Raw genomic sequence first — 16,063 nt, forward strand, 5'->3', positions numbered from 1 at the left:
GTCAAAGATAAAAACACAACAATGCTGAAACACTCACTCCTCACCAGCACAGGGCAATGGCAGGAGCTGGGCCTTCGTTACCTTAAAGGCCAAACCCAGGTTCTACTTCTCTTTAAACAACTGGGAAAATAAGAAGCAGACAGAATGAACACTTTTTGCCTCCATCTCTGACCCGCCCCCAAAAAAAGTACACAATCAAGCTCTGTTGACAACGAGAACCAGACTTTCCAAGTAAGCTTAAAACCAGGCTCTGCTAGAACTCAGAATCACCAAATTTTGGTGTCAGGAGATCTTAGAGATCATCTTATCCTCAACATTTCCTCAGCAGTTTCCAGAAAAAAAGCCTCCTAGACACATCTGGTTGAGTGCTTTCACCACTAAATTACTATATTTATACCAAGGAACAAGCAGTTATTTTTCTAGTCATTAAAGTTGCAAACCACAAGTCCTATTGAATTCAGACACACATGTCATTTGGTGTCAAAAATGGTACCTCTCCTGTCATTAAATCATGCAGATCCAGAAGTTGCGGTAAAGAATTTGAGAAATGCTGTTTTTAAAATGTCAGGGATGTACTGGACAATGATTTAAGTTTGAAAAAGTTAAGAACAGAAATGAGAAAAAAGGGAATGGAGAGAAAAGATCTAAAAACCGAAAGGCAATAAAAATGACACAAAAGAGGAAAAAAACAGACCAATGCCAAGACCGTCAGTTAAAAATTTATACCTTCACCTTTTACTTATCACAAATGTTATTTTTAAAATTAAAAAAATTCAAAAAAATTAAGGGAATGGTGTGGTCATCTTAAAAAATTAAGACTGCTTTTCTTTCTGTTAATAAGTTCATACCCCATACCAGGCATAGGGAATCTGAGGCCTCGAGGCCACATGTGGCCCTCTAGGTCCTCAAGTGCAGCCCTTTGAATCCAAACTTGAGAGAACAAATTTGTTCTGTGAAGTTTGGATTCAAAGGGCCGCACTTAAGGGCCTAGAGGGCCTCAAGGCCTAAGGTTCCCCACCCAAGCTCCAAACCATTACATCAATCGCTACCCTCTCCTCTTCCTTGGTTTCTCCTCTTTCTTCCACCAGGGGAAAAACAGCCAGGATTCCACAGGTGCTGCCAGCTGGACCTGAAGCAACCACAGGCTCACTTTCTCCATGGCTTAAGTAGTGAGCTTTAAGAATGTGTATATCCTCAGGGAAATGTATACGAATGTAACACACTGGATTAAAACTGTAGCAAGGAGTGACATTTCATAATGAAGACTTCACTCTCAGCAACAATGTAATAACTTCCAAAGAAGCACTGCATCTATCTTTATACAAGGTTCCTAGTGTATTTCTGAAGTTTTATGAGAGGGTTTGCACAAAGAGAGGCACACTGATGTGTTGTGGGTGGAGCTCTGAATTTGGATAACTGTTTTGGAACCATTCTGCAAGCAAAGTGACTAAAGGCCTATGCCCTTTAACTCAAAGATTTTACTATTAGGCATACTTCCCAAGAAGGTCATTAATAAAACACAAAGTACTCACTTACAACAAAATATTTCTAGCATCACTTTTTGTGGTAGCAAAGAATTAGAAATAAAGTAGATGCCCACCAACTGGATGCAATAGAATAGTACTGTGCTGTAAGAAATGATAAATGTGCTAAATACAGAAGCACAGTGACACCTACACGAACGGATGATGGGTGAAGTAAACAGAACCAAGAAAACAATGTACACGACTACAACAATGCAAAATGTAAGGAACAATCATAAAACAATGTAAAATGAATGTTCTAGAAGTACAAAGACTAGGCATAGCACCCAAAATGAAATGAAAAGATAGCTTCCCTCGCTATTTTGCAAATGTGGAATTACTTTGCACAATACACATTACATGCATTTTACATGTGTGGAACATTGCACATGTTTTCATATATTTTAAATGTATTGGTTTTTCTTGCTGATTCTTCTTTCTCTCTTTTCCTTAAAAAAAAAATATTATGTAAGATGGTTCTCTGGGAGAGGGAGAAGAGATTTAAAGGGGAAATTTACGTGAAGTTAAAACAAAAAATTTCAATAACTTTTAATAAAAGAAAAAAAGATTTAAATGAAAACATCAAACAGGAATCCTCTAGGTTTCCTTTACAATAAAGGACACAAGAAAGTAAAAATGAATTCTCTGTCTGAAAACCTATCTCATGCTAGAAGACAATAATGTGGTTTTTTTGTTCAGTGTACAACAAATATTTGCTGAGGGCCAAATTTCCATGTTAAGTACTTGGTGCTCTGTAAATATTTATGGGTATGTGTATTTATATTGCAGTGTATACATACATACATACATACATATATATACACATATACACACACACACATACATATATACACACATCACATGCACATATGTACGCACATGCACATATATATACACACACACATACACATATGTATAGACACACACATGTGTGAATATATATAACAAGTCTGTAGTTCTGTGAGAGGAACTCTTTCCATCTATCCAGTTAAGCTTCAGAGAGTTACCTAAGACACATAAAAGTTAATTTGTCCAGGGTCAAAAAGTCTACATTTCAGAGTCTAAATATGAACCTAGACCTTTCTTGATTCCAAGTTCAGCCTTCATCCACTATAATATACTGTTCTTGTTCTCTCTCTCTACATATATATGTATATATGAATATCTATACATGTATGTGTTTGTATAGATATACATACACACATATACATACATGCATATATAATCCTGTATTATAAAACATATGCTCATTATAAATTATAAATATTTAAAATACAATCATATATTATATAATAATTATATTGAATATCTATCATACCATGAATATTTTCTGTATATTTACTTACACACACATATTATGTAACCCCAGACTTAATGCAAGTCACTTAAACCTCTTACTAAGACGATAACATACAGTCACAGCAGTTGTGGACTTGCATTCATAGAGGGAGTTTCCTAAATGAACAAAGCCCCAGGCCAGACCATACATATTTAGGTAATATTTTTACATGTCTACTAGACAGACATGTAAATGTGAACACATAAGCACATATATTTTTCCCTACTCTCAAATGAACTTGCATACCTGGTAAAGGAGATAGGTTGATTCCACCAGCTCTGGCCTCAGAGGGTAAAAGAGAACGTCAGGGGCCTGTAGTTGCCAGTTGTATCGCTCTGGGAGGGCACCATATCGCTTCCAGATGGCATAATAAAAGGCATGAAGGCAGATGGCATCTTCCACATCCCCTATTAATACCTAGAGAAAAGATTGAAAGGTAATTTGATGGTCACTTCTCCCAAGGAGAAAGCTCTTCACCCCAATTCAACAGGATTGATTTTCTACTCTTTAAACTTTACTATAGCTCATCTATAGACATGACTGGAAACATGCTGGCAATGAGGAAACTAGGCTGGACATCTGAGCAAATAGAATTGTTTGGCCTGTGCATGCTCATTTCATTAAAGAGTTTCAAATAGGAAGGCCAGGAAGTTTTCAGAGGTTCTATAAATGAATGGAGAACCATCTCAATTGCCTGTTACTGGAAGAATTCAAAAATTACTTCAGACTAGCCTGTGGAGTACATTTTTGTGCTTATCTAAGGTGAGAGCACTGGCCATTGCTGGAGGGGGTCATTTCAAACAATTGCTCTTCTGGACTAAGGAGAACTAAGAAGCTATCTAGTTTCTCTGCTCAGTTCCTTTCTGATGACAGGTGGCTTTGCCACAATTGATTCTCAGAGCCTGTCTACACAAAGTTGCCTCCACTCAAGCCTCCCTAGAAGCTCAGATTGGGGCATTCCAGCTGCAAAGAGCTTCCAAAGAGAGTGTGTGAGAGAGACAGATGCTTCACTATGTGCTTTAAAGACAAATAGCAACAGCACATCATCAACAGAGACTTGCCTTTCAGAAGTAGCAACAGAACACTCCATCAAGGACTCACATGAATGGACAAGGAAGCAAGCCGGCCATGCACTGCAAGTGAGAGACAACTGACCTATGACCCAAATACTGAACTAGACAGTAGGAAAGAAACCTGAGGAAGGCTTCTAGCAAGCTGAATGGATCCTCTATGGAGGATCTGCAGAAAGACAGCGACAAGATTTGCTTAGGATGATAACCTGAGGGGGGTCCAGGGTCAAGATTGGTCCTGGAAATAGGCAAACTCACACCAAGGAGATCTTCTGTTGTTGTTAACTAGACCTGTGATTTCCTCTATGGACAGAGCTCCCAGTGAGAAACTCCCTCCACCAATCAATACAGATATGCACCGACTCTGAAACTGGAGTCTTAGAGAATCTTCTAGAGCACTTGTCCCAGTTGACAGTGACAGCCTATGGCACAGTGGGACTCAACCCGAAGTCTCCCTGACTTTGTGCAGCTAGAAAGCCACTATGCTACAGAACCAGCACAAAGTGACAGGGACAACGGGGACTGTCTTCAAGTTCTGCCTTAGATAGGCTGGCCACTGAAAATCAAGGACCATAAAGCAAAACCTACTTTAAAGGCAACTCACTGTTTTCAAGTAGAACAGGAACAAATATACACCTGGCACATAGTAAGTGCTTAATAAATGCTTGTTTAATTAATTAACAGGTAGCATTAGACTCATAGAATCTCAAGCGTTGAAAGGAATCATAGAAGCCAGATTGTCCACCCCGCTGTCCAACAGAGGCCTCTGGGGCCTTCTCATCTTGGCTGACCACTCCCAGGGATAGGTAACTTACAACCACCCTTATGGGGCAGCTACGGTGCTTCCATATATCTGTGCTGAAATCTTCCTTCCTTTACCATTCACCCATAATTCTGAATGACTCTGCCTACAAGCCAAAGTACTCCAAATATATGAAGAGTGATCATGCCCCTGCGAATTGACTGTCCAGAGGTGAGCACTAAAAACTCTGTCTTCTGTGGAGATGCTATTCAAGCTGGCACAATCTCACAATGTTTACACACCTATGACAATATGACCAAAGATCTGGTAAATCTAATTATCCAGATCTCATTACCTTGTACATTCTAGAAATTCTCCTATCTCCTCTCAGCTCCCAAACACATTGGGCAGAGTCCGGCAAATTAGATCACCTGAACTTTAAATGATGTCCAATTTTGTCTCACCCAAAACAGAACAGCTGGACCCAGATCTCATTCTTTAACTGCCTACTTTGTCAACTCTGAGCAGTAACTACTGCTTCTCCCTTGCCCCAGCGTCCAGCTGCTAGAACTATAGAGCTAAGGGGCTATGAGGACAGTATCAGGGCCAAGCACGAAGTGTCTCAAATTTATTTCAGAGACAAAGAAACTTTTAGTTTACCTGTTTGATGTTATCTGTATTTATCCCTTTTCTACTGGTGCAACTAAAGATCCAGCTACATTTGAGAGAAAGCAATTCATAAAAAAACATTTTTGAGCTCCCCCCACTCCAAGTTGCATCTGAAAAATATTAGCTTCCAAACCCTTAGTCAGTGCAAGGACATAGCCTCAGACAAACCAAGGCCTGGGAAAGACCTTAATTTAGAAAGGCTAAGGTCACACCCCTGCATCCCAAGCCACTGCCAGTCATCTTGACTAATATCTTGCCACTGGACTGCAATGACTCTGGAGGAGAGAGAGAGGCTGATGACTTTGCATAGTTCTGCTTCACTTAAATCAAATTCGAGCCAAGACATCGCCCTTGTGATGCCACTGGTCTCTTTGAGAACAAAGGACAAAAACCAAAACAACAGCTTCCAAACTGATCTGTGTTTGTTATTCCAGTTGTGACTCATTCTTAGACACAAGCGATTGCCTATAAAGGTTGCAAAAAATAAAAAAGACCCTAAACAGGCCCTAAACAATTCTCAAAGGTCATTTTCCTGCTGGGGGCATCAAATTAGTACAAGAAAGGACAAAACCAAAACAAGGAGCATTCTCTATTCCAGAAGGTGGCATTACCTTCTTTTCTTAGAGAACTTAACAAACGTACCTGCAATCCAGGAAAAAAAGCTTGCAGAGAATCAATCCAGGTATTCATCAACTGGCCACTGAACATGTTCACATTCACATATAGTGGAGGGTCTCCTTCACCTTCATTACAAGCTTCCCGGCTACAAATTGAAACAAAGCAGAAAGTACTTTGATAGGCCCCACAATTTCTGAAGGGATACAATGTTTAACTTATCTACCCTTTTCTTTTAAAAAATGTATCCTTTTGAAGATAACTTTCATTTCTGGCTATAATTACTTTCTCTAGAGAAAGGAATTCAGTATAATGCAAATCCAAATTGGACTTTACCCAAGGAGGCTTGATTAATGAAGGTTCTCTTTTCAGGAGGCCTGGGGTTCTAGCTCATTAAACCATGGGCCTGGGTCCAGTCCTGGCTTCTCTAAATCTCAAGTTTCCTCATATCTAAAAATTCTAGAGTTGAAAGAAGACCTACCATATGTACCTAATAAACACTTCCTGAATTGAATGTAATCATCCAGGCCCCATGGCATGGACCCAAAGAATATGCTCTGGGAGTAGTATAGGATACTGAACTGGAGGTCAGAAAACCTGAGCTGTAGTTCAGGTTCCTGAACAAATGAACTCTGTGACCTTGAGAAAGTAATTCCACATCTGCGGGCCTCTTAATTTCCTCATCTATAAAAAGAGGGGGTGGACAATATCATCACTAAGTGCCCTTCCAACTCTGAAATGCTATAACTCTATGACTGCCTAAGCAAAGCTCAAGTTTATTTCCACTTTTTTCCCTCCCACAAACAAAAACTACCAATCCTAGTCTGCTATGGCATCATATCCAAATAAAGTGATTTAAGAGGGAGCTCCTACAATGCCAGAGATAAATACATTATGAGCCTAAGAAAACCTTGAGCACCACACAGCAGATTGCGGAGTCAGCCAGAGTCCAGACAAAACACTCTACATGGCCAAGAAAGACTCAAGGAAGAAAGCCATTACAGCATGGAAGGGGAAGGGAATAAGCATTGATACAGCAACTACTATGTGCCAGGAACTGTGCTAAGCACTTCACAAATATTACAAGTCAGTTATGTCCTCCACAGCAATAATCTCCTGACCTGTTGGACCCATATAATAAGCAATAAGTAACTGTGTACTAGAGAAAGAGAAAATGTGATAGATCATCTAGATAAGCAATGAAAATTACCTGAACTAATCTTTAGCAGCAGTACAAAGGCAAAAAGACCAAAAGGGGTGTCAAGTGTAGAAATGGAAAGAGGTGGGGAAAGGGAGGAGGAGCGGAAAGAAAAAAAAAGAAAAGAAAGAGGAAAAGGCAAGGGGAAAAGGCAAAGGAATGGGAAGGGGGAAAGGAAGGGGGAAAAGGAAGGGGAAGAGGATGAGCAAGCTGAAAGGGGGTGGGCAAGAGGAAACAGAAATGGAAGGGGAAAGAGGTGGCCAAGGGGAGGAAAGAACACAAACAGCTTGAAATCTGCAAGGCAATTTAGAATACCGCTCACTTATTTTTGCAATGGCCAAAAGAACTGAGTGTTAGACACACATACCCTCTTCTTAAATAGTTCTGAATACTCCGATAGGCAGCATTAAACATCTCTAGGTCATCATCTTCTCCAAAGAGAATGTAAGATTTCAAGAGGTATTCATAGAAGGAATCCAATCCAGCACCAAGGCCACTCTGCTTTCCAACCCAGTGGCCTGTTTGGATATTCACAACATTCCCTGCAAAAATACACAGCATGGGACATTTCAAGGTTCCATTACTCAATTCTTCTACCTCTCAACCACACACTGTCATCCGACTCATTGGGGTAATCCTAATTTGTAGCCAGTGAGAGAAGGGGGAAAACCTTGGTTGTTAAATTTTAATTCAGCATGTCACAGGGCAATAAACACTAAATTAGGGGTAAAAGGACCTAGGTTTAAAATCTAGCTCTGCTACTTGTGTGACCTTGGGCAAGTCACAACCTCTCTGGATTTCAATTTCTTCATAACAGACCAGATGACATCTGAGGTCTATTACAATTTTAAACTCAGATCTGAAGTCTCCTATGAGACTCCCAATTCTCAACTCTTCGGAGCAAAAGAAAAGTACCAAATCATCTGTCCCATCAGGCTATGCCAATACAGATGATGGGGGAGAAAGAAGGGGGCAAAGGGACAATTATGAAGCACAAGGTGACTAATTTTTTTTTCAATGATTAGCTATAGTTCACAAGTCTTCAGGTCAAGGATGACAAATATTTTACAATACAAAGAATAAAATTAGAAACAAAACCCATTTCGAAACTCTACCTTGACCTCTTAGACTACAAAATACACACACACACACACACACACACACACACACACACACACACACACACCCCTTTCAGATTTAATTCAGTCTAGTACTTGAGGTTTGGGTTTTTCGCCAGAGGGAGACACCCCTGCCACTGCCAGTATATGTTTAAAACCTAATTTTGGACATGCAGAAAATTCCCTCAGAGGCACTTCTTTTTATAGTGTCCTCACTTATGAGTCATTATGATTTATTTTTTAAAAGGAATGTGCTCAGAGACATCACTTCAGAAGACAGTCTTGACAGATCCCTCAGCCATACTCAAGGCAAAAGTTCAAGGGGAAAGGAACCAAAGGGGAATCTAAATGGATCCTTACTCCTGAGATTCCAATGGTCTGAGGAGGAGGTGCAGAGAGAAAAAAGAATGGGGAAGTCAAAGGCATTAGAGGAAAGGAAGAGCAGTCACCGCACCTAGGAGCCCAGTGTCATTGCTGCGCAGATTCCAAAGGGCCTTCACTGCCCGTCTGGCCACCCACTCAAACGTTGAGTCCCCCAGCAGCCGGCTAAGAATCCCAAACTCCACCAGCAAGGAGCCAGCACCTGCTGTACATGTCTCATTATTGCTGTCAGGAGGGACGCCGCTCTTGAGATTCACCTGGAGACAGAACAGTACAGGGGCTGAGTGGGCAAGGCCACTCAACAAGATTGTGAAGAATGCAACAGAAAATTGCTAGAAGGCCCTGATCAGCTACAAGTCCCTGAAATCCACTTGCGTGGCCTCCTGAAACAGCAATCTCTGCATACCAAGCAACTCTCAGCAAGATCAGTACCCACACCATGATACTAAGTTAGTAAGAAAACTTGAACCTCTTGTCCCTTGTGGGATTACATGTCCCTGGCACCCACCTGCATCCTCTACCCAGTTCTGGTAAATCTACTTTATTTTGCATAAAGGAATATTCTTGGTGTGTTTGTACCTACTCCTAGAGAGGGCCTCGACTATTCTTAGCCCTACTGGAAAGCACCCTCTTTACAGGTGGTTCAGCCACCTCTAGCCAGAACAGGCATAGGACCCCTGGAGATCATGGGTATACCCAGAGAAGGGGATGGCTTGGTATCACACATGACTGCACTCCTTTCCCTCTAAGTATGACTATGTTACTTTGGATATTTCTGTCCTTGCTGCTTATTTCCTTGAGGCTGCTGGCTGTGCCCAGACTCTAGCGCCGGGGCCCCTTCCTCTTCCCCTGACCTCACCCTGCTAATAAACTGCTTGCTGAAGTATCAGCCTGGCAAGTCAAGTTTTCTTTTAACAGGAATCCTGCACCCCTCCAGACTTTTCCAGGAACATTTGCCTACAGCCCTGAGTCAAATGAGAATGATTGTCACTAGGAATATGTACAAAGCAGGGAGAGGTCCCAAAAAGGAAGTTAATGAGAATTCTAGATTTCTATGTTATTAATGAAAGGCTAGGAAAATCAATATAGTGCCACTTGCTAAACTACATCACTGCAGATCTGGTGGATTTCTATAGCTACAGTGACTCTAAGCATATAGGTCCAAGACAAAAAAGAGTTATAAAATCACCAAGAATTTACAGGGTGTTATTGCAATGCTTTAAACTTACTCCCATGTACATCCAACGACACTTTATTTCATCATCAGCCAGGTTCTAGGCTCTGGCAGAACTCCTCACCACCCCCAGGGCCTGACTCACCCCCCAGAGGAAGCAGCTCACAGCTGTAATGCTACAAGGATAGTTCTCATATTTAAATCAGCACTGAGGCAGTGGATCTACTAGACTGTGGAAACCACATTTGAAAGACACTACCCTTAAGGCCTTAGTTTCCATATCTGTAAAAGGAGGAAGTCAGACCACATGGCCTCTAACCTCAGTTTTAAATCTGTGATCTTTTGAACTCACTTAGCAACCTTCACCTAGAACCTAGTGCATGCAGGAGTATGCTAAGAGGGTCTAGTCTAGAACAATAAGAGACTGAAATCAAGATCCCTGTCCCAGGAAACCTATTACCTAGTGAAAGATACACAGTCACATGAAGTGACTAAGGGACATCCACAAGCAATGCAGGCAAGCTTAAACTGTAATATTTGGAGGGAAAATTTCCAAGATATATTATTCCCTAACTATCCCATCCCCTACTCTGCTCTCCAGCTCCTCCACCACCACCCTGCAAAAAAAAAAAAAAAAGTTTTCAAGGAGTAGAAAGAATGTTACATTACATAGAAAATCTGAAGACCCAATGCAAAGGGGTTCACCTACCCGAGGATAGGGAATTCCAGTTTTTGTATTTTCAAAGGCAGGGAGCAATCTCAATGCCAGATCCCGAGCCATATGCAACAATTCATTATCATAATCTTTAATTGTCATGTCACCAAAGGGCTGTTTGGAGTCAGTTATTATTCTATGGGCAGAAAGGAGACTTCCAAGGACCCTATTGTGAAAAAGAAAAAAAGCAAAGACACTCATGTTACACCTGTGAATATACTTAAAACCCAAAAGAACTAGGCCTCAGTTTCATTATCTGTAAAATAGTTAGACTGGATGATGTCTACACTCCCATGGTGAAATCAGAATGGCAGAAGGCTGTATTTTTTATAGAACACGCGCAGGGTATGACCTGGAATCAGAGGAATGCACTTGGCCACCACCTCTGGACACCCATTTCAGTCCTAATGAGACACAACGCATTCTTGCTGATCTAAGTCACTCAAGTGGAGAAAAGCTGTTTCATGGGTAGGTCACTTCAAAGAATACAAAGTGCCCTGTTAATCCTGATCATTTACATAAATGACATTGACCCACCTTAACGGGTTCCAATTACTGCCAGGACCAAACAACAAGCATTTAAGTGACTATACTCCAGGCACAGTGCTAGGTACTAGAATCAAATATAAAGAATGAAGCAATCCCTGCTCACAAGGAGCTTACAATCTAACAGGGAGACAACAAATACATATGTAAGTGTATACAGAATAAGTAGAAAGAAATACAAATAAACATGAAACAGTTAGATGAGGGGGAGAGTAGAAAGGAATACAAATAAACATGAAACAGTTAGATGAGGGGGAGGGGGTATCAAGAAAGGCTTCACACAGAAGGTTGTGCTTGAGCTAGGTCTCAAAGGAAGAGAAAGATTATACAGGGCAGAAGTGAGGGGAGAGGCATTCCAGGCACAGAAGACAGTGCAGGGCTAGGCAGTGGAATGCTATATATAAAGAATAGAGAGGTCAGTTTGGCTGGAAAAGGAAATAATATCTAATGAAGCTAGAAACACAGGCTGGGGTCAGACTGTGAAGGGCTTTAAAAGACAAAAAGAGGAATTTATATTTATCCTGGGAGTAAAATGCAACCACTGGGGTAGAGAGGATAAGGGAGTGGCATGGCTAGATCCGGGCAGCTGGGTGAAAGACAAGCGGGCAAAAAGCAGGGGGGAACTTGAGGCAAGAAAACCAACGGGACAGCTATTGCCACAATCAAAAAGAGTCATGATAAGTGCCTGAACTAAGGTGGCTGCTGTGTCAGTGGAGAGAAGGGATAAGAGGGGAGAGGCTTGTAAAGACAGGGATGGCAAGATCTGATAACTGACTGGATATGTGGAAAAGTGAGAAGTCGAGGATAATGCTAAGGTTATAAACCTGGGAGACTGGACAGCAACAGGGAAGTTTGGAAAAGGTGATGGTTTAGGAGGAAAGTTAATGAGTTTAGTTTTGAACATGTTGAATTTAAGATGTCTTTAAGACATGTCCAGCTGGCAATTCCTGATGAAGGTCTGAAGCTCAGGGGAGAGACTGAGGCTGGATCGATTTATCTGTGAGTCAGCACATAGAGAAGATAGTCAAACTTATGGGAGCAGATGATGTTATGATATGTGAAAGTATGGCAAGAGAAGGGGAAGAGAAGAGGGTTTAGGATAGACCTTGGAGCACGCAAAGAAGCAACAAGATATGGAAGAAAAATCAGCAAGAGAGACTAAGAAGAAAAAGTCACATGAGAAGAAAAAAAACCAGGAGTGAATAGAATAGTGTGATAAAATTCTAAAGAGATGGTACTCAGAAGGTTTGTCAAATATAGCACATAGTTCTAGAAGAATGAGGACTCAGAAAAAGTCATCAGATTTGGCAACTACCAGATCACAGAAAAAATCATTTCAGCTGAGTTTTGAAGTTAGAAGCCAGGTTACAAAGGACTGTTGAGAAGTGAGTGAGAGAAGACGTGGAGGCCATGAGCATAGACAGCTTTCTTCCTAGGAGTTTGATCAGGAAAGGGAGGAAAAGTATGGAACAATAACTTAACAGGATAGTTAAGGTTTTTAAGAACTAGTGAAGGTTTCTCAAGGTGGGGGAAGACCTGGAGAGGTTTGAAGGCCATAGAGAAGGACAGAAGTTGAAGACAAGATTAGAGAAAGGGGATGATTAACTCACAGGTGAGGAAAGAGGAGTAGAGGAAAGGTCAGAGTAGACACCGAGAAGGGCTTGGAATAGCTTGAACGAAGTGAGGTAGGAAATCAGTTAGGGAAGAATAAAAGGATTGCCTGCTGGAGTGAGAGCTCAGATGAAGCTGGGTTACAACAAGTAATAAGGTGCCCAAGTGAACAGAGGTGTGTGATTTCCTCCTACTCTGTTCTCCAGCACATTACAAATAGGAGCAGAGGAGGTAGATAGCTGGGATGGAGCAAGGGATGAGCAGCAACAGGACAAGGGGTCAAACAGACAAGGGGCAGAGAGACTTGGGAGTTGATGACAGGGTGGAACTGAAAAGGTTAACTACAGGATTGAGAGCTGGGGAAGAGAATGAAGGAAAGTGAAGTCAAAGCAGGGGGAGTGGCCTGATGAAACAACAGAGAGAGGAGAGACAGAGGCATAAGAAAGAGGAAATGATAGCTACAATCAGACAGAGGAATGTCGGGAGGTCTTGATAAAGGAAGTGAAGGACACTCCTGGGTGAGGCTGAGATCCAAGGTCTGACCACACACACGGGTGGCTGAAGTGAGATGACACAAGATTAAGGCCATGGAAAAGGACTGTGGGATTAAGAAGGTCATGGGGATTAAGGAGATTTAGTGAGTCTGAGGGAGCATCAATATGAATGCCAAAGTGCCCCAATAAATGGGAAGAAATAGTAGAGGATAATACTCAATCTTTTTTATTAAAATACTCCTAGTGTGAGCAATAAAATTTATCTCCACTGAAGCGCTAACATATTTCCCCAAAACTTAAATTCCTCCTCTTTGGGAAGATTTAGACATCCAAGAAAAACAGAACTATGTAGTCAACTAAAAGAAGCCTCCATCACCCAGGGCCCACCTAGGGAGGCTGGTTTGTCTGAGAAGCAGTCAGTATCCTCCTAACCACTTCGGCTGAGCAGCCATGAGAAGGGGAGAGGAGAAATGAAAAAGTGACTTCTGAGGAGATAGGTGTTTCCTAAGTTAACTTAGCCCTGTTAACTTAACTTCTAAGTTAACTTAGCCATTAGCCCAGTGATTTCTCAGAATGGGTCTCCCTATGACAAAAATAAAAAGGGTACTTGAAGTTAAAAAATAACAACTCAGCTTCTAGCACTACATATAAGGAAAAGCAGGTCCACAGTCTGTAGTACTTCTTAAAGATAAAGAAGGTGATACACAGAGAGGATTCCCTGCTCTCAGGCTCGCAAAGGCCTGGGTCCAAAAGGCCACAGGCTGGGGGCCAGACCAAGCTCTGAAGCAACAAGAGACGTGTCCCTTTGCTTCTGTTGAAACTCAATTTCCTCAACTGTGAAATGGGGATTTTAATACTTGTCTACTGGCCAGGACTATCATACAGAAATATCTTTGTAAGCCTTAGAGCACTAGAAAAATGAGTTATTATCATGAAAGGAAAACAAGACTGGTCATCGAGGGAAACAATCTAAATCTGGCAATTCTAGAATGAAGTAAACATTTTTTCTTTAAAAAGCAAACAAAAAACATTCTTCTAATCCCATATTTAGCTAGTTTGAAATTTTTTGCTTACCACTTGTCTAAGTTATATGACCTTTGGGTCACTTCAAAATAAGGCAGCAAGGTGGCACAGTGGTTACAGCACTGGGTCTGGAGTCAGTAAGTCTTAAGTTCAAATCCAGCCTCAGACACTGTGTGACTCTGGGCAAGTCACTTAACTGCTGTTTGCCTCAGTTCCCAACTGTAAGATGGGGATAATAATAGTATCTACTTCCCAGGGTTGCAGTGAAGATCAAATGAGATAATATTTGTAAAAGGGCTTAGCACAGTGTCTGGCACACAGTAGGTACTCTATAAATGCTTGTTTCCTGCCCCTTCCCTTCCCATCCATTCACCCCTTCAATTAGGGGCACCTTTCATTCTACACACAAAAAAATTTCCTCAGTCTTGTTTATGATTACCTGATTGTAGCCTCAAAGACTTGGACTGTGGAGTCTTTGTCAAATGAAACTGTGTTGATCACTAATTTCACTGCCTTCTGGAACTCTGATGAATTTCCCATTATCTTGAAAGAGGAACATAAAACATTAAAACCACTTAAATTGAAATGGAGGCTGCAGATGTTTTAGACAGTTGGACTACTCCCACATAAGCATCTGGATGTGGTGTTGCAATCCACCCAGGCAAAAACAAGAAACCAAGAACTGCAAAAGGTCCCATTTATGTAATGTGTCCTATCAAAAAGCAAATTTATCCTCTTGGGGAACCCAAGTCCCCTTCCCAAAAGACAAAAGCATAAAATTACTCTCCCTTCCCACTCACCCATTCCCTCCTACTCAAGGTCAGTCCCATCAAAAATCTTACTATCTTGCTCATTTCTCTACAAATAAATGTATAGGTTATGTCTACAGGATGCCAAATATCTGGCTTATGATATTAGAGACAATTATCTCAAAGAATGAGTGAATTTAAAAAACTTTTTATCTAGACATACAGACATCATGAGGAACAGTCAGTTTGGTGTTTCATGTTGTTTGTTTGTTTGGTTGGGTTTTTTGCATACAAATCCAAATACCTAACTCCTTTTCTTAAAGAGTAACCTATGGCAGTCATTTCATGTTGGTATGAAATGAATGGAAACCAATTCACTTTACTAAGAATGTCATGACATACATCAAGGGTGTTACAAACCTAAAAATCTACAGACATATTCTTTTTGATTCTGGAATCTGGCAGTATAGCAGGCAGAGCAGTGGGACACAGTCAAAGGGCTTAGGTTAACGTGGAACAAGTAACGTGGCCTTTTTCAGTTTCCTCATCTGTGAGACGTAGATAGTGATACTTGTGTTACCTATCACGCAGGGTTACGAGAGATGAGTGCTCTGTAAACGCTAATGCCCAGAGTTGTGAACCTCAAAATGTCATATGTGAGTTGTTACTGCTGTTGTTTTGTATTACTGTCTACTTCTAATTCAAGACAACCATCTTCTCCTCCATAAACTTTTCCACCTCTTCCTTTGATTCAAGCCAGAAAAATGACTGTTCTTTTCTCAGTTTTCATTCCCGCAATATTGTTAAAGTCAAATTGAAATGAATCTCTGTGGAAGGATATTGACTAAGAAAACCATAAAGTAACATTATCTTTGTTGCACTGTATTTGTATTTATTTGTTAAACATTTCCCACTGGCTCTTTAATCAGGTTCAGGCTGCACTCAGACCTGCAAGGAGCTGAATCTGGTAACTCTGCTTGACAGAACCTGTACCATCTATTTTAATCTTATTTTACAGATGAGGAAGCTGACTCCCTCCAAAAAGGGAAGTGGCTTGTCCAAGGTCACATCACTAGGAAGTGGCAGAGTCAGGATT

The 16,063-nt window shown here is 41.0% G+C and overlaps 1 protein-coding gene across 1 annotated transcript in view; it reads right to left on the minus strand.

The window, feature by feature from the left end:
* Window positions 1–16,063, minus strand: part of EDEM1 (ER degradation enhancing alpha-mannosidase like protein 1) — a 40,177-nt gene that overhangs the window by 9,708 nt on the left and 14,406 nt on the right. Inside the window, exons 3-8 of the mRNA XM_036738142.1 lie at window positions 14,658–14,761; window positions 10,539–10,710; window positions 8,729–8,912; window positions 7,524–7,698; window positions 5,986–6,106; window positions 3,109–3,279 (exon numbers count right to left, since the gene is read on the minus strand). Coding sequence (XP_036594037.1) covers window positions 3,109–3,279; window positions 5,986–6,106; window positions 7,524–7,698; window positions 8,729–8,912; window positions 10,539–10,710; window positions 14,658–14,761 — 927 coding nt within the window. The remainder of the gene's footprint in view (window positions 1–3,108; window positions 3,280–5,985; window positions 6,107–7,523; window positions 7,699–8,728; window positions 8,913–10,538; window positions 10,711–14,657; window positions 14,762–16,063) is intronic.

Source organism: Trichosurus vulpecula, chromosome 9, assembly GCF_011100635.1.
Source record: "Trichosurus vulpecula isolate mTriVul1 chromosome 9, mTriVul1.pri, whole genome shotgun sequence".
In the NCBI taxonomy this organism is placed as follows: Eukaryota; Metazoa; Chordata; class Mammalia; order Diprotodontia; family Phalangeridae; genus Trichosurus; species Trichosurus vulpecula.